Here is a 26,322-nt window from a genome sequence, read left to right as displayed (position 1 = left end):
AAAAAAAAAAAAAAAGATTTCAGTCTTTGTTTGCAGTTACATTTCTCTTTCTGTCAACACTGGACAAAGTGGAACACTTCAATTTAAATCCCAACTCTGTTTAGAAAACTATCCACTCTCGGCAGAAGCGTTGGTTGTGTGGTTTATTTGAAAAATTAATGCTGCCATCTGAATCCTTGATTGCACCAATCAAACACCAATCAACTGGTGTGGGTCAACTGAATTATAAACACAACATTGGCCAAAGACGTCTAAACTAACCAAAAAGAGTCATGATGCTACATGATGTGATTATATACAATATAGAATGCTCAAGTTCTGATGTTGTTGCTAATTTTAGATCAATGGAAGTCCTGGCGCTGTTTTGACAAATTTAAAAAGTTCAAAGTTTTCTGTAATTTCGCCCCCTATCTTATAGTCTTATAGTCTTAGTTCCAGCAGTGTAAATCACATGCAAACACACTATTCTCCAATGTTAATTTTCTGCTGCATTTTCAGACATGTGTATAATTTCTAGACATTTTAGTGTACTTCAACCTCCAAAATCCGTATTTTAGCCTTCTACAGTATGTGCTATCTTCAAGTACACTAGGCTAAGACTGTTCTCTTCTGCCAGGTGTGGACACTAGCTGCAGTGGGCATGGCACCTATCAACAGGACTCCTGCAGTTGTAAATGTAACCCAGGTTGGGAGGGTCCAGACTGCTCCATCTCATCCTGCCCTGATGAATGCAATGACAACGGCCGCTGTGTTGACGGACGCTGCGTATGCTATGAAGGCTACACTGGTCATGACTGCAGCCAGCTCACCTGCCCCAACGACTGCAAAGATAAAGGCCACTGTGTGGATGGGAAATGCGTGTGCTTCAGTGGATTCTCAGGAGAAGACTGCAGTATTGCCACCTGTCCCAATGACTGCATAGGAAATGGACGCTGCGTGGATGGGCAGTGCATCTGCGATGAGGGCTTCTTTGGAATCGACTGCTCCATGGGTAAGAATGACTTCTGTGTGAAAATGTTAATTTGTTCTAGCAAGAAGTTCTGAAAGAAAAATATGATAGTGGTGCAATATTTATAGTTTAAAATAATATTAAAATTGTCATTTGAATTTTGTGTGACATTATTATGTTAAGTTTTATAAACTAATTTCAAGAGGAGCATTTGCTATGATTGATTGTGGCTGGTCTCTCATCTACAATCACTGATAAACCAATCAGATGAGCCCAAGCCTACAATAAATAGGCCATTTCACCTTACTTCCCTTATCTTCATTTTTTTTAAAGAATACCCCCGTCCACCCAATCTCCCCCTTTTCCTCCTTTACCAGGGGATCTCTCAAGACCTACCTGATCTCGGACCCCCTTTTATGCTAAATGACAAGGTGGGAGCCCTAGACTCAACAATCTTCGAGCTCAGGGTTCTCTCCTGGGACAGCATGTCAAACCTGCAATTAATATCAAGCAATATCTAAGTGTAAACTCTTGAAATCACTCTATTGAAACAAAAACAGGTCTTGAGAGTTTGTAGCATTCAGAACAAAGCCTTTCAGATTGCAGATAGAATTAACTATTATTTATATAAATTATAAGAGCTGCAATCCCAGTACTGGAAAACAGTATAACATAAATCAGCTTAACATAAAAGTTCTAGTAAATTGAAACTGTTTCAGTCCAGTTTTCAGAGTTGAGGTTTGGTTTAGTTCAGTTCAGTGTGGTTTACATTTCACTGCTGAAAATCCAAACACTGAAGAGCAAGTCTATTAATGTGCAGCGCCACAAGTTCCAACCAAACAAGCCAGTGGCAACAACGGCAAAGAACAAACTTCACCAATTGCTCTAACTGAAGAGAAAAAAAAAGTTTCACAAAATTTGAATAGAGGAGTCTAACAGTATTAAGGTACAGACATTAAATAATTACAATGCAAAAAATGCTTTTCTTACTTTGCTTTGTCTCATTTGTAGTCCTAATTATTTTTAGAGCAAGTCAAATTTAAACGTCAAAATTAAGAGGTTTTTCCTTTAAACAATCAAAATTATCTGCCAACTGAGTGAGTTATCTTATGTTTAGATTAAAGGGCAGATATTTATACCAGAAATGACAAAAATTTAAAGTAAGATAAACTTTTTTCCATAAATCGTATAAAATTCTGTATAATTAATCAAATTAATCCGTCACACCTCCAAACATCCTCATTTTTTGAGCCCAAATACTTTAAACTCTCTTGAAATGCTCAATCATAGGCCTTAAAAACACATGTTGATGATACATTTATACTCAATTATGTTTAAACTCAGCAGTGACTCCAGAAATCCCATGTGTTCTGTAGCTCCAGATCAACTATAATTCCCACCCAACATTGCATATCTTGCGATGTGACTATTGGGATGCACACATTGCGATATTAATACTGAAACTATATATTGCACAGCCCTATTACATATTATACAAAATATTGTTTAATTATTGTTATTAAAATTATTCAAAATACTATCAAATGTGTTCATACCCATATTATAAGTCATTTTTCTGGTTTGTATCACACAAGCGTTTGTTCTGTAATCAGACTACACTGGCTGTGTTTGTGTTTGATTCACTTAATCGAAAAACATTTCTTAGTCTCTCTGTATGTTTAATTAAAAAAATTATTATAAAAGACATTAATCTGTTAATAATAGTAATCTGAAACTCATGTGTACAACTGTAAAACTCTTTTCAAGTCACTCAGAATTGTATGCATACTTTTTAAAGAAGGCAAGATAACAAAGAAGCAACTTTTCAAGCTCAAGCTTCAACATAAAAAGTTACTATCATTTACAATTTACTGAAACTGACTGCTCTACTTTTCCAATTAGCACTTATATAAGCACTAAACAGACACACTGAAGTAGTTCATTTGCTTATATTAGCTCTTATTTTGCGGTCTCCTGCTGGAAGAAAACAGTAAAAGATAGGCCTCATTAGCACAAGGGAATTTTTTTTTCATCAATCCTATTCAGTTCCATGCGTTTCGCTCTCAGAGCTTCAGAAGACGTGGAGTGCCTCAGAGCTGGAATGCATGGATAGATGAGCTGAGTTTCAAAATTAACTATTAGCCATGGCCAGAGCCTTAGGGTGTGACATATCATCTGTGTTAACACTTCTGAAAGGCTTCTTAGGGGAGTTTGGGCACCGTGTAATTTACTTCAAGAATGATAATAGCAGTGAGGTAGACACAAGCACTGCAAACTAGTCAAACAAATCAATTTAGCCATTACAATCTCATGATCTTGACACTAATTGGTTTTGCTATATTACTTGAGGCATTCAACTGTCCATAACTTGTTTGAAGGATTTTCCATATCTAACGCTATAGGGAGCTGCCAATGTTATTAAACCACACTCGTTCCTGCATATATGGGGATGTCTGACTTGTAAATTCTTACAAGGATTTTAGAAAGCCATGCCATGAACACCAGAGGCTATAAAAATATAAGGATTATCACAGTGTATATATTAGGGTTTATGCTGTATGCTCCATTACTTTTAAAAACTTAAACAACGTCTAACATATTTTATGTGTCTATTTTGCTTATTTCATGCATTTGGAAGAAATGAAAATAAAATTTACTATAAAAATTATTTTTTTTAAATTATATATTTTCAGAAGCTAATACTCCAGTCTACACTCCCAGGTTAAAGAATTGCACTAAATACATTTTTAAATCCACTTAGTGCTCTTTTATAATGTACTTAAAGTGCTCTATTTTCGGCTACTAATTTTGTACTTAATATACTAATAGTTAATCTATCGTACTATTTAACGTAAACTTAAGATGAACTGGGTGCAATTAACAGCTTATTTGACACACCATTAGGTTGAATTAAAATATACAACTTTTAATATAACAATAAAATATATATATTTTATCCTACTTTTAATACACTAAACATCTTTTATTGCACTTTTAAATATGCAATCTGTACAAATATAATACACTTTAGTATATAATTATAATTATATATAAAGTTGAAGTCAGAATTATTAGCCCCTTGTTTATTTTTTCCCCAATTTCTGTTTAACAGAGAGAAGATTTTTTCCAACACATCTCTAAACATAATAGTTTTAATAACTCATTTCTAATAACTGATTTATTTTTATCTTTGCTATGATGACAGTTATCTACAGCTTAAAGTGACATTTAAAGACTAGGTTAGTTAACTAGTCTAGGCAGGTTAGGGTAATTAGGCAAGTTATTGTATAATGATGGTTTGTTCTGTAGACTATCGAAAAAAAAAATTAGCTAAAAGGGGCTAATAATTTTGACTCTAAAATGTTTTTATTTTTATTTATAATTTTTTTAAACAGCTTTTATTCTAGCTGAAAAAAAAAACAATAATAAGACTTTCTCCAGAAGAAAAAATATTATTAGACATACTGTGAAACTTTCCTTGTTCTATTCACCTTATTCTCCGCCGACAAGTGGGCGCTGCCATTTGAATCTTTTTGGCATGAGACTTCCGGTCTCATTCACTTGCATTCATTTTTTGACGTTAAAAACTGCTTGTTACGCTGCTTGAGGTTGCAATTTGATATTTTCTTATTATATTATTCTACTTGGTCTGTATAGTCATGCAAACATTTTTTTGTTGAGCAAGTAGTTTGACTGTTTTCTGTCGTTTATTATTCCTAGTCATTTCTCCCATAGGCGACTGAATCAAAAGTTCTAAGACAATCGCGAAAACAGGCGCACTTCCGCGTTTTAGAATAAGGTCAATAAAATATCATTTGGAAAATATATAAAAAAGAAAAAAATCAAAAGGGGGGCTAATAATTCTGACTTTAACTCTATATTTAAAATATAACAATAAGCTCTCGCACAATCTTTCAAAAATATTTTGAATAGTATTTTAGAATGTCATATTTCATATCAATGTTAAAAATAATGTGCTTAATATTTCCCCGAAAAACTCTTTGCTAGATAAATAAAAAAAAAAAAACCTGTAAATTCAAATCAGATCAAATTTTCCTTGGATCCTTGTAATTTATTTTAAACATTTTTGAAAGTATGTATTTTTTGGATTAATAAAAAAAAGTAAAAGGATATTATTCAAAATAGATAAGTAAATGTCACTGCTGTCACTTTCAATCTATTAAGACAAAATAATTTACAATATAGCCAAAACAGTAGCATATAAATAAAGAAATTTGCTCTGCAAGCCTAGACCCACGGGATTATGTGGAAGCGATTACAAACCCACACAGATTAGATCTGAATGAAAACTGGGAAAACACCATGAAACGATTCTACGTTAATTGTGAATGCGGTCAAAAGATCAGCATGGCAACTTTGTTCTACTCACAATGAGAGAGTGAAGTTTTGGTTAATGTCTTAATGGCTGATAAACACAATACAGATGCTGACAATTAAATTTACTTTAAAAACAACTGCTGTTGCGATATATTTAAACCTTGCATAAAAGTCAGAAGTTTTGTTCAATAAAGAGACAATGGCTGTGTCGGACTTGCCAGGTGTCCTCAGAACAAACTCGGGAGACTGCAGAACAGAATGCGTCCTGTGAGAAATAAGACGCTGCGTTCTTCCTGATGGTCATTAATACAATGATTTATTGTTTTTCCCCTTTTCAAAATGTATACTATGCATTTAACCATAATAAATATAAGCTGCATTATTTAAATAAAACAGGTTTTAATATGAATTTCAGCAAATAAACACCCTTAATGTGTTTATGCATTTATTAGGATGGTAATGTTTACTTTCAGCGTTTCATTTAGGGAAACTCCTGAGATAAATAAGTTATATTTCTAAAATTTAATAATATACCTATATAAAATGCTGCGTTTCCCACTTCCAGTCGCAATGACTTCTGGGACTTCTAGAGTGAGTTCGGTGCTCAAGTCTGCATGGATGCGTCCTCTATATCAACAACACATCAGGGAAGTTTCACGCATCTTCTGTTCTTGCGGTCTTGAGTATTAGAACTGAACTTTGGCAGCTAATGATGATGTTACACAGGACACAAGACTGCTGAAGAACGCATTTTGAGAAACAGCCAATGTAACCCTGGACCACAAAACCTGCATTTAAGGAATAAAAGGCAAAAATATACTGTATGGGCTAAAATTGTAAATTTTACTTTGATAGGACAAATCATGAATATTAAGTAAAGATCATGTTCCATGAATATACATGTACAGTCAGTTGAAGTCAGAATTATTGGCCCCCTGTTTATTTTTTCCCCAATTTCTGTTTAATGGAGAGAAGATTTTTTCAACACATTTCTAAACAATAGTTTTAATAAATCCTCTCTAATAACTGATTTATTTTATTTTTGCCATGATGACAATAAATAATATTTGAGACATTTTTTCAAGACACTTCAATACAGCCTAAAGTGACATTTAAAGGCTTAACTAGGTTCATTAGGTTAACTAGGCAGGTTAGGGTAATTAGGCAAGTTATTGTATAATGATGGTTTGTTCTGTAGACTATCGAAAAAATATAGCTTAAAGGGGCTAATCATTTTTACCTTAAAATAGTTTTAAAAGTTACAAACTGCTTATATTTTAACTGAAATAATACAAATAAGACTTTCTCCAGATGAAAAAATATTATCACATATACTGTGAAAATGTCCTTGCTCTGTTAAACATCAATTGGGAAATATTTAAAAAAAGAAAAAATATTCAAAGGAGGGCTAATAATTCTGACTTCAATTGTATAAATATATTTTAAAATGTCTTACTATACATATATAACCACTTCATTTATGTTTAGTAATATGCATTGTTAAGAACTTTAAATGTGAATTCCTCCGTATTTAGATTACTTTTAACCTTCAGATGATAGATTTTCACATAGTTACTTGTAACCCAGATAAATATTGCCCTAATATACCACACATTAATGGAGAGCTTATTTATTCCCCTTTCACATGGTTTAAATCACAATTTCTATAAATTGACACTCGTAACCTGTCATTTTGTGGTGTAGAGTCAAAAATGGTATGATAAAAATGTGAATTTATAACAGACCTTATGAAATGTAAATAAAAGAGCATGTGTAGTTATTTAAAATGCTTTAAGTATCACACTGATGTTTATCAGATTTAAAGATAGACAATTGCGAGTTCTAAACAGAGCTGTACAATTGTGATTCAACTGTAAATCATGCTGGGAAACACAATTCCTTCATGTTGTCCCAACACACATCAATTAAGTTAACTTAATTGTTTTAAAAAAATAAGTGTATTAAACATAAAACATTTAAGTTGTCCCAAAAAACACCCAAGAACTGTGTTGATTCAGCTCATTTTAAACAAGTCATTTGAACAAGCAGCAAAAATCGTGTTTTGAGTGTTGATCATCTCTCATAATCAATCAGTGGAAACACACTTATGCTTTCAGTCTAGTCGGCTAATGATAATTCATTAGTTCTGCTGGCTATTTTAAGTATTATTTACGGGTGAAAATGTTAGCAAAGCCTGGAGGAGGAATTGTGGTATGAATTGCCACTGGATGGAAAGGTTCCTGCAGGACTAAAGGAAAACGCTTGACTTCCTGCCCTCTCGCCATGTGGAGCAATGTCCAAACCTGCTGTTCATTCTTTCCTGAGTAACGCGGTCTCCGCAGCACACTTTTCTCCCCCTTATGGATTTCCCTCTTTTTTTCCCTCTCTTGTGGTGTTTCCTTAAATCCACCATCAACTTTACATTTTTCTTTGTAAGCCAGTGGATGATGTGTTCATGGAAACTTCACTGACCGTCTGGGAATAACCGTCCTGGTTTGGAGGCCTCCCTATTTTTTCTTATTCCACAGATGTGCCGTTTTTGTAATGATCCATACTTATTAATGAAGCCTCAAAACCACAAAGAAATCAGAGTGAAAATGTATCTGGCTAAAATGGCCAGCTCAGATGTTCAGCAAACCTCAAGATCACCTTGTATTTGGCAAAATAAGTTGCATAACAAGCTTTATAAACGAAAAAAGAACTATTAAAGTGACGCCATCTTGCATACTAATATTATTCTGTGCAAAACTTGGACATGTAACTCATCCATCACTGATTGTTTCAAAGATCATCACAACATTTCAATTATTAAAGAGGGGTGTGCAATGATTTTCGTAAGAGATTATTTCTGCAGATATTTCTGTATGATGTTCGCACATGGGTGAAAAAGCCACGGCAAACATTTAGATTTTCTTCAAAAGAAAAATATACACTGTATATTTAGTTCAGTGTGTTGTGGTTCTTTCTATTTGCGAAAAACAGTAGTCAACATGTAAAGTTATCAAAGTTGCCCTAAAATAAGAACAGGTAGTGTTTAATAATCAATTTGATTTTAGGACCACTTTGACAAACAATTCTAAATGTTAACTGTCCTATAACCAAATTGATTATTAAACACTAAAGTGTACATATACCATTAAAAAAGAAGATAAACTTACTTGATAAAAAAGAAACAATATAAACAATTTTAGATAAAAAGCTGTTTTTAAAAACATAATAAATAATATAATTATTTACACAATAAGCAGCAATATAAGTAAGGGATAATATGTATTTATGCATATGCAATTAGTAATATGTATTAAGAACTTTAAATGTGATTTCCTTAGTATTAAGATTTTTATTTAGATTTTATTTAACCCATAGATTATAAATTTTCATATAGCTGTATATTTTTTTATTTATTTTCCAAAAAAATGACACATAAAATGTGTTTTTAATTTTATTAATTTCTCCAGCTTATAACACGGCTACTCGCCACCAAACATAAAAATTTGACAAAACATTTTTTTCTGAGCTGTAATAGCTTATTAATTTCTTTATTAAATGCAAAGCAGTCAGAAATAAAAGCGGCTAATGGTCAGCAAGTACACTAACCTGCGCTCACTTTATTAAGTAGGTTGTGCATGAAAATCCCAGTAGATCAGCAGTTTCTGAAAAAAAATCAAACCAGCCCATCTGGGTCCAACAACCATTCAATGTTAAAAATCACTTAAATCACCTTTTTCCCCATTCTGATTCTCGGTTTGAACTGCAGAAGATCATCTTGGCCATGTCTATACGCCTAAATGCATTGAGTTGCTGCCATGTGATAGGCTGATTAGAAATTTACGTTAACAAGCAGTTGGACAGGTGTACCTAAAAAGTGGCCAGTGAATGTATGTATTATTCAGACAAAACATGGGGCCAAACAGTCAAAAACAGCGACATGAAAGACAAGCATATGAATATGGATGTAAACGTATTCGCTGATGAAGAACCCGGATGTTATTACTATTCAGTGGTTGTTATCTGGTAATAACATACCTCTGAACAAATCAGAATCAAGTTTTCCAGGCAGCTGTGTAACAATAACGAATAATAAATAATTAATAATAGTATTATTAATTGTAGTGATAACAATTCTCATTCATATGTCTTATTATTGATGTTATATTTACGCATTTTCGTTTTTCCTGTTTAAATTTTCACATTTAATATGTTTGCATTTTTGTAGCCTTTGCATTTTGTTTTCCAAACTAACAATTTCCTAATAAATATAATAACAAATTATTCCTATTTTTGGTTAAAATAACATTTGCATAAACAGGACCTTAATGCATAGACAATAACTGTGTCATCTGAAAATAACTTAAAAAATGCACTGACAATATTGCTTCATCTTTCAGTTCTAGGACCAAAAGGCCTCCGTCTGATCAAAGTCACAGATGTGTCTCTGTTGGTGGAGTGGGAGTCTGTGAGAGGAGCAGAGTACTACATCCTGTCCTACCATCCAAAGGGAAACAAGGGAGCCATTAAAGAGGTCCAGGTGGAAAACACGAAAAACTCCTACCTAATCACAGGCCTCAAACCTGGAGTCACGTACATAGTGCAGGTGTACGCTGTCATCAGGGGCATTAATAGTGAATCTGACCAGATAACGGCCACAACCGGTAAGAAAAATGACTTCAAATACTACATGTATACTTGTAATATAGTATTAAAGGCTTTTTGTAAATGATAAATTGATGGTTTGTGTCCAGTGCTTTGTAAACAAAGAAATCGGTTTAGTCTTTAAATGGCTTAGTCATAGCAGCAAACAAGCAGTGGGATTTATGTAGTGTTAACCATAATGCCAGATGTAACTAAGCTGGTAGAGTTCAATGAAAAGCCAAGCTCTCTTTTTCACGGAAATGAATGTCGTTGTGCAACAATGGGAAGAGCATTATACTTTGATGTGGTTAGTTGTACATTCCCCACTGCACATTAGACTCCCATGAGAAAGGGCTGATCTTCTGGATGTGATGAGGAAGATGAACAGTCAGCATGGGACACTGTCAGTCACCGGCAAGCAAAGAGTTTAAATGTCTAAAAGCATTTCCGTTTCCAAGATGAAAAGGGCTAGCTCAGTCAGAAGTGGTAAAATACTTGGCTGTAACTCATTTGTGTCATCCGGTGGCTGAATGTCAAGGATGGATGCTTGTAAGAGGAGTACCAGAGACAACCAGTCAAGATTTGCATCCATTTGCATTGTTTAAAACCTAAAGGCTGCTCTTAAGAATTCTTTTGGGGAGTTTTTCATCTCCGTTGTTGAATTAATGGCAGTTAATGAATCCCTTGACTTTCATTCCTTTTATTTATTTATTTTTTTATATAAGCACATGACTATTTGATAAGAATTTTTTTTTAATGGATGAATAAGAAACTAATACCACATATTGAATGCATAATGCAATTAAATATGTGGGGTAAAAAAATATAGATTTCCATTTTAAAAGGGTGCTGTTGTTCTGAACTTTATATTTATCAATGCATCCCAAAAAAAACTGCATCAAAAAAAAAATTGTAATAAAAAGTGTGTGACCTAATTGCCATCACAGCAATACATTCATTTAATGCATTATTTTAATTAAAATGCATTTAAAATGCTTGTAGTATTTCAGAGTATTTTTGTGCATATCTGATATATTGCACACTATTTAATTCATTCTGTTTCAATAAATGAATCATGTATGCCAAGTATATTAAAGAATAGGTAGTTTAAAGATATGGTTTAAGTAACAAAATAAAGACTTACGCAGTATTTACTCAAGTGGTTTTAACTGTTTATGAACTTCTCTCTTTTGTTGAACACAAATTAAAGAGCCCCTATTTTTGCTTTATAAAAGGTCATATTTTGGTGTTGGGGGTCTCCAACAACACTTGATATGTACGCAAGGTCAAAAAACACTTTCATGTTGGCGCCAATAGTTTAGTGCAGGGGTCACCAATCTCGGTCCTGGAGGGCCGGTGTCCCTGCAGGGTTTAGCTCCAACTTGCCTCTACACACCTGCCTGGATGTTTCAAGTATACCTAGCAAGACATTGGTAAGCTTGTTCAGGTGTGTTTGATTGGGGTTGCAGCTAAAATCTGCAGTACACCGGCCCTCCAGGGACAAGTTTGGTGATCCCTGGTCTAGTGGTTTAGTGTGCTGACATTTAGCAACATGGTGCACTTTTAGATTACCCTTTCTCTGCTCCCAATACTTTCCAGTCTGTAACCTCCACTGTCTTTTCCAATTAAAGGTGAAAACTTCTAAAAATAATTATAAAAAAAAAACACTTTATTTATTTTTACCTAATTATCCCAACAACTCCCATATGATTTGTTCAGTATTTAAATCTGTAAAGGAAAAAGCATGTGTCGCGCTTTAAATGTGGTGTTAGACGCAATATGTGAATAGCCCATAAAGATTTAACCGAAGAGATAGTGTACAGTACAAGCACTGATCTATAAAAGTGATTACAAGACGTGCAGAGTTATTACAAGTTACACCACACAATTAAATACATGTTTTGCAAACTACACAAAAAGAGGCAACAATTTTAATTACACTTACATCAGGGGTGTCCAAACTCAGTCCTGGAGGGCCGGTGTCCTGCATATTTTAATTCCAACCCCAATTAAACACACCTGAACCAGCTAATCAAGCTCTTTCTAGGTGTACTAGAAACTTCCAGGCAGGTGTGTTGGAAGAAGTTGGAGCTAAACTATTCAGGGCACTGGCTTTCCAGGACTGAGTTTGGACAACCCTGACTTGCATGTTATGATAAAAAATCATAAAAATGACAGGAATTAACACAGCACATCCTTGGCTATACTGTAGTACTGATGTGAAAATGAACTTTATTCCCCACAGCCGAATCCTTATCTGTCAGTGATCAACATCATTTGTGTCATGATCTGTCCCGTGATCCCCTGCGCACCGCTAGTGTGTGAAAAGAAAGGCGTGTTCATGTTTTTGCCGGATCCGGCACTTCGAATTCTATGATGTACTGTGTCGACGTAGATGCGATCAAACAAAAGATCCGAACCCATCTCGATTCATTTATTCGACTCTGAGTCAGCTATTTTGTTAAAGAATCAATAGTTTTAAACATGGTGGACTTTCAGATTTGAACCTCAGCTGGATGTTTTTATTCACTTAGAGCTGTGTTACACACTGCATAAGCTAATTTTTTTAAAAAACCCATAATAGGGAAACTAGCAACCATTGACAGTGGGAAAAACAAATACTAATTAACTTAATGGTTACAAATTTTCAACATTTTTGAAAATATCATCATTTGTGTTCAGAATTTTCCATTTTGGGTGAACTAGCTCTTCAACAATGCAACTAGTAATTGCTTTAACATGATACCGAAAAGTTTAAGACCATAGTTCTATTCCACAGAAACAAAAAAACAACTTTGTTCCACATTAAGTTGTTTACGGTGCATAACAGATATGGCCCTGAACTGATCTGCTTTTCTCTTCAGAGGTCTCTGGTATTGAAGGAATCAAGGTGCTGAGCCAGACAGAAGACTCCATCCAGGTGGACTGGAAGAATCCTGGAATTATTGTGGACTACTTTAAACTGACCCATGCAAGTCATGATGGCCAGGGAGGACATGAGAACGTGGTGATGAGCCAGGAGGCCAGAACCAAGCACACCATCGTAGGTCAGTCTGCTGTAAAGCATCCTTCTGCATGCTATATTTCAGAGTATGTTTATTTCAGTGGCTGACAACAACACAAATGTGTGTTGTCTGCAGGTCTCAACCCTGGAACAGAATATCAGATAGGAGTGCAAGCGATCAAAGGTGAAAATGAAGGCAAGGCATCGTTTGCTACAGGGGTCACAGGTCAGTATGCCTTGGTAACAATCTATAACATGGAAAATACACTCACCGGCCACTTTTTAGGTACCGGGTTGGCCCCATTTTGACTTCAGAACTGCCTTAATCTTTTTTGGCATAGATTCAACAAAGTACTGGAAAATTTCAAATTATTCATAAATCTGGAAAGGTTTTGGTCCATATTGACATAACAGCATCACGCAGTAGCAGCAGATTTGTTGGGTGCACATCCATGATGCGAATCTCCCGTTCCATCACATCCCAAAGGTGCTCTATTGGATTGAGGTCTGGTGACTGTGGAGGCCATTTAAGTACAGTGAACTCCTTGTCATGCCCAAAAATCTGTCAGAGATGATTCACCCTTGATCGTTTATTTTATTTTATTTTATTTTTAATCATTTGTCCTGCTGAAAGTAGCCATCAGAAGATGGATACACTGTGGTCATATATATTGACACAATGTTTTTAGCTGACAGGAGTAGCACCTTCGCTGCTTTAGCCCATCCACTTCAAGGTTAGACGTGTTGTACGTTCAGAGACACTCTGCTTCATACCTCGTTGTAACGAGTGGTTATTTGAGTTACTGTTGCCTTTCTATCATCCCGCCTGACACCAACAAACATGCCACATTCAAAGTCACTTAAATCATCTTTCTTCCCCATTCTGATGCTTGGTTTGAACTACAGCAGAATGTCTTGACCATGTCTACATGCCTAAATCCATTGAGTTGCAGCCACGTGATTGGCTGATTAGAAATGTGTTTGTTAATGAGCAGTTGGACTGGTGTACCTAATAAAGTGGCCGGTGAGTGTTAAAGTGGCCGGTGAGTGTAAATGACTGTACAGTTTTGTTTTGTTTTGTTTGTCATGGGGACTTTCCATTGACTTCCATGGTGTTTTTTTATATTAAGCCATTAAATCCAAGACAGAAAACTTAGCTTCTTAAGATTTTCTTTAACGATTTGGGTCATAATATATTTTTTTTACTATATGACATTAATATTTATTGTGTTTATTGAGCAGTATTCAGCAGGCGAATCACATTTTGTTATACTTATGGGGACATTTTGTGCCCAAAGTGTTGGTGAAGCCCAACCTACAGCACATCTGCGAACATCAAAATACACTGATGAAATTAAAGGAATTATGGAAAAATAAAAGAGACCAATAGATGCACAAAATCAGAGTATTGTTCTGGTGTTGTTGCAAGAGATAAAAATCATTAGCAAAACAATCTTCCAAAGGAGGCAATCCTTTCAAGAGTTCATACTTTAGTCTCAGAAAATATTTTCTTCTGAAAGGGTCCAGTGTCCAATGGTAGTTAAATCTTTACAGCCCTATGCGTAAGACAGATATTTTCCTTGTCACCATAAATCAATTAAATTGCTTCCTTGACTGAAAAAACAACAAATCTCTTTTATTATTTTACCCAGGGCTATTGAAATGTGGCAGTTCTAACTTTTCTTGCCCTGAAAAAATACACATGTCCAAAACCAACAAATATCCAATGAAGAACCCTAGAGGCATCGCTTTCTGTATTATTATAGGTATCTTAGTGGTTGGAGCTGCAGATATTTAAAAGGTAGGGCTCGAGCATGCTTTTAAGCTAATAGTCTGCCAACGGTGGGATCTTTATACTATCTAAACCTGTCAAGTAATGTGGAAACAAATTAGCAGGGCTCTGTAAATCTCAGACAGACGTGCACAATGATGCCTTATGTAAAGAAGCCCTTTAAAAATTTGATTTGTGCGTGCTTCTGACTTTTGGAAATGTCGCCGAATAATACTGATGGTTAAGTCATTTAATAACCCCCCATTAAAATGTCAATTAGATATAGCTCTTGAATCATTTAAAGGCATTTGTCAAGTTTGTGCTCTAAATCTCACAGTCTGAATGCTTGGATTCAATTTATGGCTGGTTAACTGCTATAACTGCTATTTTTTAATATTTATGCATGAGTGCGTTTTGCCCAATAATAAGATCATACATTTGGAATTATGACTGAAGATGCAAAATTATGGTTATAAAGACAACGTATCATACCCAACCGCAGCTCATAAGGTGGCTTTTATGTATCAAATGTGTGGAAGTAAATGCTAGATTTCTGGCTCTTTGAATTTGCTGTGAGCATAAATATATTTTACGTTGTCAGGATATTTACTTATGGGAATTCAGCTCATCGCCAAAGGTGCTCGAGACCGATAAATTAGCTGCAATCTGTCTCTCTGACGATTGCAGTTTGCCAAGTTTAATAGTCAGCTGATCAGTTCAAAGGATGTGTGTGTGGTTTCTCTGTCTGAGGAGGAAAGGGTGGTGATGTCTCAGAGAAAGAAAATATTGGATGATGCAAAACTAAACAAAAGCAAACAGCAGTCAATAGGCTTTCTGTGGTGATCAGTGTTAGTGGTGTTACATAGAGTTTAGCTAAATGACTGTTTGGCTCACATGCAGACATGGAAAACAATTGCACCTGGTGTTTATATTGGGGTCTTTTGCCAACTTTCGAGTCTCTAATCTCAAATCTAATATTGCAAAAGAAGCTTTCCCAATTTTCAAATGAATTTGAAAGGTGACGATTCAAATCAACATGAGAGCATATTGAATATAGCATATAACAGAGCAGTGTTTCTCAACCATGTTCCTTGAGAACCATCATCTCTGCACATTTTTCATGTCTCCTTTACCAAATGCACCTGGTTCAGATTATCAGCTCATTAGCAGAGATTGAAAGACTTGTAATTGGGTGTGACAGACAAAGGAGACTGTCAAAACATGCATTGTTGGTGGTCCTCCAAGAAAGTGGTTGAAAAATACTGACATAGAGCATTTAATGTGTCTCATCTCTCTCTTTTTAATTATATAATGTTTTTATTATATTATTTTCATACATATATGCGTGGGCTTCTCTTCATAATAGACAGATATAGACTTTTCTTCTGATAGAAAATGATAATGATAGTTGCTCTTCAGTCTTTGGGCTTTCAGCAGTAACATTTACATTACACTGAACTAAACTGAACTTCAACTGTAAGAACTGAACTGAAGCGGTTTCAATTTACTAGAACTTCATCTATGTTAAGCTGCTTTGACACTATCTATGTTGTAAAAAGCGCCATAGAAATAAAGATGAACTCAATTGATAGTTGACAACAACCAAAAAGAACAACGAATCTTATACTATACTAATGCTGATACTGATAATCTCTTGGGCTTCTGAATATTATTCATGTTGTCAGATAATAAAACAAAAGGAAGAAGTGATTTGCATGTAGCACATCATGGTGACACTATTGGGTCCTCTCTTTTTGCATGTTGGTTCTTAAGGCCCCTACACACTTTTCGTTTGCGTTTATCGTCAGCGTTTTACGAGACGTTTTTCAGTATTCAAACCAAAGCGCTTTTCACTGGCGTCAAGCTTAAGAGTATGCAAAAATCACTCTTTTGACGTTAGATGGCACTACACAAATTTAAGCTTCTGACACCCGCTTGTAACACAGAAGAAGAGGAGGAGAGGAAGTCTGTTGTTAAAGTTACTGGCGAACAAGCATTGATAGTTCAAGCAGCAGCTTCAGCTCTATGAAGAAATGATTGTTCACCAGTGCAATAAGCAGCTCCACGTTCATATGGCCTCAGGGCATCTTCTTCAATGCACGTGAGCAAAAGTGCCCATCTGATTGGTGGAGAAGATTTTGACGCAGCACGTCTAAACAAAAAAACGAGAATGAGGCGTTTTTTTCAAAATGACGCTTTTGCGCCTGCCGCTTTGCGCGTTGGTGTGCACGATCACATTAACGTCCGTTATTTAGTCGCGAGGCGTTAAACATCGACTGAAAATGCGAACAAAAAACATCTCGGTGTGCACGGGCCTTTAGTTTCAAATATGCCACACGTTTATTGATAAAAACATCGATAGAGGTTAAAAGTGGACAAGCGCAAAATGTTTAAAGCTGTGGTCAAACTGCACTTTTTACCCCATAGACTTCCACTCATATGCAAGCGAATGCAGCAGACCGGAAACACAGGCTTGTGTGACAAGTTTTGCATTTCACTGCGTTCAAATGTTCCAGTGGCGTAGCGGACAGGCCCGTAGGGAGCCCCGCGTCGTCGCGATTTTCAATAATTGAAAATCCGGCAACCGCAATAATCAAACTCATAGGAACAACTGTGGTCGGAACCAAAGTTCACAGGTCTGTGTTCTCTGAACACCTCTCAAGCGGTGGACTACTTCATTCTGATTGCTTGCCGCAAATGTTGCCAACTTAACGATTTTTTCACTAGATTTAGCGACTTTTCAGACCCCCCTATCGACAAATCTAGCAACTTTTTTGTGTGTTATTGGAGATTTTTTTTAGACTGTCATTTGTCCATACTGTACCGTCCCTACTCTTCTCAATGAGCTGCGTGTGATGCCGCCGGCCCCTCCCCCGCTTCACAGAACTGACAGGCGGCCCAGTCAGTCCTCTACAGCAGCCTCTCCCACCTGCAGCCCGAGAGCAAATCACCCCTCTGTGTACCGACGACAAATGATTTAGCACAGGCAGTGTGAAGGTATTTCCCTTGTACAGTCTAACCGATCTGCTTCTCCTTTATTTTAACAATTTAATTTAACCGTTTATTCTTTTCTTGTTCACAATCACAGATATTTTAGTGACAGTTTCTGAACTTGTCTGAGTTTATTACATATGAGAGATTACTGCACATTCACTACACATCTATAATGACATACTGTATTCAAACAGCAATGAATTTAGTTGAATAAACATGCTTATATAAAGTGTAGTGCAAATCATAAATACCCCTTTAGTAACCATAGGCTGTTAAACAAACAGAAACGGTAGAACGTGATGATGTCAGTGATATGCAAATTGACGTATGACGTATTCCCCCCCCCCCACACACTTCATCAGGGGGCCCCGTCAGCGATCCCTGCAGGGGGGCCTCCGCATTTTGCGCTACGCCACTGAAGCTTGGTGAACTCTGATCTATAAATTCGCATCATGTGATTGAGACCAATAGAAGATTAAAACATGACGTGACTGTACAGAAATTTAAAATAACATATCAAATCATCAATCGCTTGCTTTCATCAAAGTCTAATCCTATTATCTCGCCCATTTTTACAGTGCCTTAAAACAGAATTATACAAGCAAACTCTAGTGTGACCCAGGACTCTGTCAAAGTCCCTTTAAGACAAGTCATTTCACTTGACAGTTGTCTATGAAACACCTCTCGGCCAATATGCTTGGGCATTCTGTTTGAATGGGAAAACCTCAAATTCTCCAAAACTGCTTGCCAAGCTTATGATTGAATTTCATATTAGGAATCATCAATAAAAAGGGGCGGCACGGAGACAAAGAAGGTAGCTGATTCGAGCCTCGGCTGGGTCAATTGGCATTTTTGTGTGGAGTTTGCATGTTCTCCCCGTGTTGGCGTGGGTTTCCTTCGGGTGCTCTGGTTTCACCCACAGTCCAAAGGCATGCGGTATAGGTGAATTGGGTAACCTAAATTGTCCATAGTGTATGAGTGTGAATGAGTGTGCATGGGTGTTTCCCAGTGATGGGTTGGAGCTGGAAGAGCATCCGCTGCGTAAAAAATGTGCTGGATAAATTGGTGGTTCATTCCGCTGTGGTGACCCCAGATTAATAAAGGCACAAAGCTGAAAAGAAAATGAATGAAAGAATCACCAATAAAATTAAAACAACAACTATCTCTTTAGTTTTATTTCTAAACCTCTAAAAACTGCAAAAAGTCATGTCTGGTCAGAGCCTCTCCCGGAGTTTCATCAGTCTATAGTGACCAACGATTGGCTCCTGTACTAGAAGGTAGGCTTTATTTGCAATATAGTGATCGATGATAGGCCCCCGTACTAGAAGGCGGGCCTTATTTGTCATATTGGCCGTTTATTATTTAATCTATAACTGTTTATTATTCAAAATATTTATTAAATTATACGAGTATCATACACGACGAAAAGCAATTGTTGTTTGCTAGATTTAGCTCAACAAAAGTTTCATTTTGCAGCACGCTGTTTAAATAGCAAATGCATTTGTGCTCATATGTGCGCCCATAGGTGTTTTGGTCTAAAAAAGGAGGCGTGTTAAGGTGCATAGCTGGCACGTTGCTATTTTGAGGTACTAAAATAGCCTGCACAATAGACCAGCTGAGAAGAGGCCTAAAGTCCAGCGGAGAACGCGCTAGTTGTGCGCCTTGCTTAAACATTGCTTGACACACACAGGGTGTAGAGCAATATGTAAATATCTTTACAAATGAATAAGGATTAAAGTATTACAAAAATGATTGTTTTCTACATAAAAACTAGTACATCCATGCCTTCTTCATCTCAGGGGGCCTTTTCAGTTTATTCATGACAGTTTGTTTTTGTATAATGTGATTATTAGTAGTAGTAGTGTTTATTATATGCACATTTATATTTGTTTTATTAAAAACAAGCTTAGATTTGCCCACCAGTCAGGTTTTGGACCATGTGGGGCACTGCATGTGTATTTGGATATAACTCCACACATTTTTTTAACACACTTCGTTATTATTGTTTATTTATTTGTTTGTTGGACATTAGAACTGAATTTAGAAATAGTTTTGAAACAAATCTTTGCGCTTAACAAACGAAATTAATTATTTATAGGTAAACGGATGTCTGTGCGTACAACGTTTCCCTATCCATGAGAGCGAAAGTGAAAGTAAAGAATGAGGAGGCTCATCTGCAGATGGTCTGCTTAACTGTTTTCTCGCTAGAGAAGCACTCATATTTTCCACTTAAAAAGTCTGCCATGTAAATAGCAAATGCGCTATGGCGCAACGCAACTGACTCTTAAAGGAAGATGAAACTTTAATTGGTTTATTCTCAAAACACACCTATAACTCATTAAGAAAATAAGCTCAACCCTGTTAGACCATGCTCTGCGGTGCAAAGTGGATTTTTCCGATGTTAAAATAGCAAAAGTGGATTCTGACACGCCTTAATGCTGTTGTGCCCTGTGCTTTGGACTTTGCGCCTGGATCTTCAAAATAGAGCCCTTTGACTATTCTACACCTGTATATTAAATCATTCAAATCTTATTGCACTGACAACAGTGAAAATTCTAGTCAGGTGCAACTTTTTTTTCCTCTGGAAAATGCGGCAGTTTTTTGGGGGGTTTAAACATTTGTGTGAATAATCAACCAGAAACACACTGCTTCTTTATTTAATCCTTGTCACACACCTGACTTTATATTAGCCCCGAAACACTAATTCCTTCCAAGAAAAGAGATTTTTACTCAAAGCTGTTGAGGAGTTGCCAGAACAGTATTTTACTGAACACTTACAGTAAATGCAGTGTTGGATCTGTTGAGTATTGGCACTAAATGATTATATACTTGTCTTAAAGTACTTCTAGAAGAAATAGAACTATCTGATTTCTGTAGCTGCACATACCTGTGAGCCACAGCGATATTCTCCATTTCACCAAAGTGCTTGGGTTAGTGTGAATTTAATACTTAACTGTGCCTTTAAATTTAAGACAGTGCTACATCCTTTGAGTCTGTTCCTGACAGCTACAGCAGCCATTAGCGGGGTCTCCAGTAGACAGTATTTTCCCTCTGCTCAGCAACTTATGAATTACACCAGCAGTTACTCCTACACTTAAGTCTCACCAAACCGTAGGAACAGGAAATGGTTTTTCAATGTTTCCTCATGGACATGGCGTATTCCGTGCATGTGCATCACAGACAGAGTGTTGTTCTTCTTGTTATCCAGTGCAGTGTAGGGAGACCGTATAGTTTATTGTACAATTCCTTATGTTTTACGACTGAATAACTGAAGCATTCAGTCTGACCTGAAGATAAACAGAGCAATTTATAGATCTGATCATGCACAGGCCCCAATCTGGTTTCTTTTAGCATTAATGATCCGAACAGCAGTGTTGAGTTTTTCAGCTTCCTAGGAATACTGATTGTTTAAACACTAAACTTTAAATTAAATAAAAGACAAACTCTATAAAAAGGAACAGAATGGCTCAATAAGGGATGTTTTTTTTCCCCTTCTTCCTACAAATGAAGACATTCAATCTGTAGCGCAGACTTTGATTCTCTTGTTCTACCCTGAAATCAGCGTGTCCCTCCTCACCTCCTCCATAACAATCAGGTATCGCTCTGCCACACCAAAGGAGTTTAATGCATCGTTTGTTCAGTGGAAAGCATCATTGAATTAGACTGCTTCAAAGAACTTAATGTCCTAGAAGTGGGTAAGCAAGACCTCCCATCTTCATCAGCACTACTTTACAGCTTTACTCTCCAAGGAAGGCTCTCAAAAACATTAAATCAAATGGTTCACGTGTTTGTTTTTCTCCTGAGAAAGGCCAGATTTAACTTTTTTAAAGTTTCTCTACTAAAAGGCGATTCTGGATTACAAATCAATTTGCACAGTGCAACTACAGAGTACACACTCCAAAAACCGTAGTAAATTTCAAAAAAGCGGTAACATAATTACTATAGTACATCAAAGTAGCATTCTAACCCTAATCATATTCTATAGTCATAGTTTATTCATTCATTGTCTTTTCGCCTTATGTCTCTTTATTAATCAGGGGTCGCCACAGCAGAATGAACTGCCAACTTATCCAGTATACAGTATGTGTACGCAGCATATGCCCTTCTAGCAGCAACCCATTACTGTGGGTGAAACCAGAACACCCGGAGGAAACCCACGCGAACACTGGGAAAACATGCAAACTCCACACAGAAATGACAACTGACCATAAAGCTATTAAATTCATATGTTTCATAGGAAGTTATACAATAATATATTTGTGTATACATTAGATTAGTCATTACTAGAGCTTATATAACAAAATAACATACGATAATGGTCCAAACGCTAGTACAGCCAAATTTATGTTACAGAAAAATATTAAATACAATTTTTTTTCCAAAAAGAGGGGAAAAAAAAAAATCAAGAAAAGCAAAAAATTATTATTTTTAATTATTTAATTGAAATTTTGTAGGCTGTATTTTTTTTTCAATATTTAGCTTGAATTTAATTGTATTATCTATCAATTTCTAAATATGTTTGGTGAAAAAAATATTATATGAATAAATATATCTATTTAATAAATCTGTTTTGTTTAAATCCGTTTTGACATAAAACTCATCAATGGCACGGAAAAAGCAAAACCATTTATCAGTTTGACGCACATCATAATAGGCTACCAGTCCTACATGTAAAGCAAAAATAACGTCCCTTAATTCGGTCACGTCCAGCGGCCGTCATCCTTAAACCAATCTCCATCATTGTAAGCTACTTGATTTTCTTTGTTCCATTGCTCCGTTTGTTTGATGTTTGCTTCCACTTTCCTTCGCATTTCTTCGCATTTCCTTCGCTAATCGCATCTTTGCATTGTCTTCACATGTAAATCACTCGCACTTCGTCCGTGTCTGCTTACTGCACAGGCTGCAAAACAATTTTCCCTCACTTTTATGTAATGTTAGGATTGTGAGGGAGCAGGTGGGACGTAATTTTTTGAGAGACACTTAAATACATCACGTGAGCTGCGTATGTAACATCTATGATGTAACAATTAATTGCAAACAGAAATAAAAGTAATTTGATTATATCCTTTGGAACTGGATGTTTTATGAGATTATTTACTTTTTCTGGCAATTATTTTGTGTTTAAATTAAGATTTTTTTTTTATTTTGCGTTGGATTTAGTGATCGCAAAATTCAATTTTCAGTTCAATTCAATTCACCTTTATTTGTGCTTTTACAATGTAGGTTGTGTCAAAGCAGCTTCACATAGAAGCTGCTTTGCGAAAAACTAGGGGGTATGATGCATATAACAGGGGTGTCAAAGTTCCTGGAGGGCTACAGTTCTAACTCTACTTTAACACACTTACCAGCAGGTTTAAACAGGCCGGAAAGACTTAGTTTGATCAGGTGTGTTTAATTAGGGTTAAAGTTAAACTGTGCAGAGCTGTGGGACTCCAGGGACTGAGTTTAACACCTGTGTTTTACACCATATGATTTTACACCAAAGCAACTTATCTGTTTTTATTATTTCAAAGCACAATATTTTTTTCTGAGAAACTATTTAACACACACACACACACACACACACACACACACACACACACACACACACACACACACACACACACACACATATATATATATATATATATATATATATATATATATATATAATTTAATTAATAAGTATAGTATTTACTAAAGTTGAATATTGTTTACTTTATAACATTACATGCACATAACTGTAAAATGAACCATTAAGGAACATACAAATTTATTCAAGCATTTCCTACTTTATGTTTTATTAAGAGCTTCATTTAGCATTTTCACCTCAACATCCACAGTGCACATCTCATGAAACAGTCCATAGCATAATTCCCTCCTAATTTTATTTTAATGTTGTATTAGCAGTCTTCTGCATTGGAAAAGCACATCCAGCTTATTTGTTCATTCTTGGCCTAAAACCAAGGAAATTTGAGGGAAATATTTTCTAATCTCACCATACTTCAGTGATGAAAGACAGGAATAAAGACACATTTGGAAGTCTGACACAGTCTGTCTGCCCCCATGCTGTTTGATAGAGCACACATTATGTGTAACGAAATAACAGAAAAGAGCAGCTCGGCACATATTGTGTCATCATGATATGGTTGTTTGTATGATGAAATATTGACTAGGCAATTGCAAAACCTGGAATTTTCAATGTCCCAGCATTTGTGTTGTTTGCTGTCCAGTATGAGCTGTTGTTTTGTATTCTGGTCCATGACTCAAACCCAGCCGTGTCAAAAATGATAAGCCCACCTTGGCAATCAGAAAGCATAAAATGTGAGCTGTGGATTCCAGCAATCTTGGAAGGCATTGGGAATCAGTTTCCATGACGCGGATAGAATCGTGACATTCTGCTAACCTTGCTAGAGTCACAGGACGGTATAGGCTAAATGATGATTGCTTTTCCTGGTCTTTTCACATCCTCCTTTGCATTGCTTGGGTACTCTCAAAAATACATATTGCACTCTCTGCGTGACCCCGCACACATCCTCCGCTCTTCAGCTCTTGATAATTGCAAATCCATAAGCCTGATGAAATATAAAAAACTCAGCAGCGTCTTGTTCCTGCTGTTTCACTTGTTTACAAACTACTGCAAGTTTGCCATCCATTAATGAGAGAAAAGGATATAATCAACAAATCTTTGTAAAATGTTTTTTTTTTTTTGTTGGGAAAAAACGCTGCAAAAAGATGCTGAATTTTAAGAACTGTATTTAAATATATTGCAGTAAAGTAACAACATTTATTTTGTCATTTTAAGCAACATGCAAACTGTATTTAAATGTAATGCAGTAAAGTAACACTTTGTGAAGTTGCAAATTAATTTTGCGAGGAGCACGAGATGCGATCGACTTTAGCTGATCCTTATCGCTAATCATTAGCTAGCCAGATGATCAGATCATTCTAAAACTACTATAAATATCCTGTCAAAACTTCATTCCCTATCTTTATCTTTAATCCAACTCCCCCCTCCTCTTAAATTCTATGATCGGGCGACACGGCAGCTCAGTGGCTGGCGTGCTGCCTCGCATCGGGAGGGCCAAAGGTTTAAATTCTAATTGAGCCAGTAAGCACTTCACGCGGAGTTTCAATGTTCTCCCTGTGTTGCGTGGGTTTTCCCCGGGTGCTCCAGTTTCCTCCCACAGTCTAAAAACGTGTACGAATTGTAATAACAATCACAAGCACTTTATGCATACATACTGAATCAATCAGAACCACCATATTAGCCAAAGTATAAAGCAGGGAGCTCTTGAGAAATACCAGATCGTATCCTTCCTAATACTCAATGACCATGCGGGAACCTTGGGCTCATCTATCTCTAAGCTCAGGGTTCTCTCCCGTGACAGCATGCCAACCCTGCTATTATAGGGATTAAATTAAAAAGAAAATGAATGAATAAATGAATATTTCAAAAGTTTCATAATAAAAGTATATTCATACATACATCAATTAAGACAAGTATATACAGTATATTTTCTCCGAAATCTTTTAATTTATTTTAAGAATTATTGTAATATTTATTTACTTTTTACAAATTAACTTACATTTTTTATTTACGAATATTAATTTTTCTTTTTCAAGAGGTTGTTACACAATGACAATTAATGAATTGACATGAACCTTCTTTAGTTAAGGGTTGCTTTAGCCTTAGTATCATTCATGTGACATGATTTTTATCCTTTTTCAGTTCTTCCTTTCCTTCAGAATCAAACCCACATCGTTGGTGTTCCCAGTGCCTGGCTCTATTATTTACAGGAAGCCATTTATTATGCAAATATGCACAATTACCTATTATTACAATACTCTAAATACATACAACATAAAGTTTTACCTGTATTTACTTAAATAGGGTAAATATTTTGCACTTACACTGTACTTACCTAAACAAGCACCGGTAATATAAGTTAACTACATAGTTATCATTATAATTATAAGAAGAAAATGGTATTTACATGTGGAACTGGACTGTTAAATAAAACTACAATTTTCCTGATTTAGAATTAGATGTTTTTATTTAGATTTTTTTTTTTTACATTTGTGCAAAATACCAGTGTCGTTTTCTTGATCCCAACACCTTAAATGATCTCATCCAACAGACATCGATGCCCCAACAAATCTAGCAACCAGGGAGGTGACGGAAAACTCTGCGACTGTGACATGGGACGGTGTCCGCGCTGAAATCGATGGCTACATGCTGACTTACAGCTCAGCAGAGGGCACCAGCCGAGAAATTAAAGTGGCAGCGGGTGCCACATCTTACCAGCTGACCTCTCTGAAGCCAGGAGTCCTGTACACAGTTTTCCTCTGGGCCTATAAGGGCTCTCGTTCCAGCAGGAAGAGCATGACTGAGGCTGAGACGGGTAAGCTGTTCACCTTCTGGGTGAGGATGTGAGGCTTTACTTTCCTTTTTATTTCCTCATCTCAAGCGTTTCCTCAAGGGATTTCGCCACTATGCTTTGATCTTCTCAGCTTCTCACTGGATGGAAGAGTGGCTGTTCTCATTCTCAGATGTTCTTGTGCATCAAAGCAGTCATTTCCTTGATCATTTTATTGCTTTTAACTGAGATTTTGTCTCTCCAGTAAAGCTTCTGCAGGCAGTCCTTGCAGAAA

The 26,322-nt window shown here is 36.1% G+C and overlaps 1 protein-coding gene across 3 annotated transcripts in view; it reads left to right on the top strand.

Annotated features, from left to right (window-relative positions):
- The window catches only part of tnn (tenascin N), a 57,365-nt gene that overhangs the window by 12,801 nt on the left and 18,242 nt on the right, over positions 1–26,322 (top strand). For all 3 annotated transcript variants that reach the window (NM_131036.2, XM_087238778.1, XM_087238777.1), the window contains 5 exon segments: positions 617–991; positions 9,676–9,939; positions 12,784–12,966; positions 13,060–13,149; positions 25,809–26,072. In NM_131036.2, the coding sequence (NP_571111.2) occupies positions 617–991; positions 9,676–9,939; positions 12,784–12,966; positions 13,060–13,149; positions 25,809–26,072 (1,176 nt within the window).

The sequence above is a fragment of the Danio rerio genome, chromosome 2 (assembly GCF_052040795.2).
Source record: "Danio rerio strain M-AB ecotype USA chromosome 2, GRCz13ab, whole genome shotgun sequence".
In the NCBI taxonomy this organism is placed as follows: Eukaryota; Metazoa; Chordata; class Actinopteri; order Cypriniformes; family Danionidae; genus Danio; species Danio rerio.
This window is presented reverse-complemented; position numbering and strand designations above follow the sequence as displayed.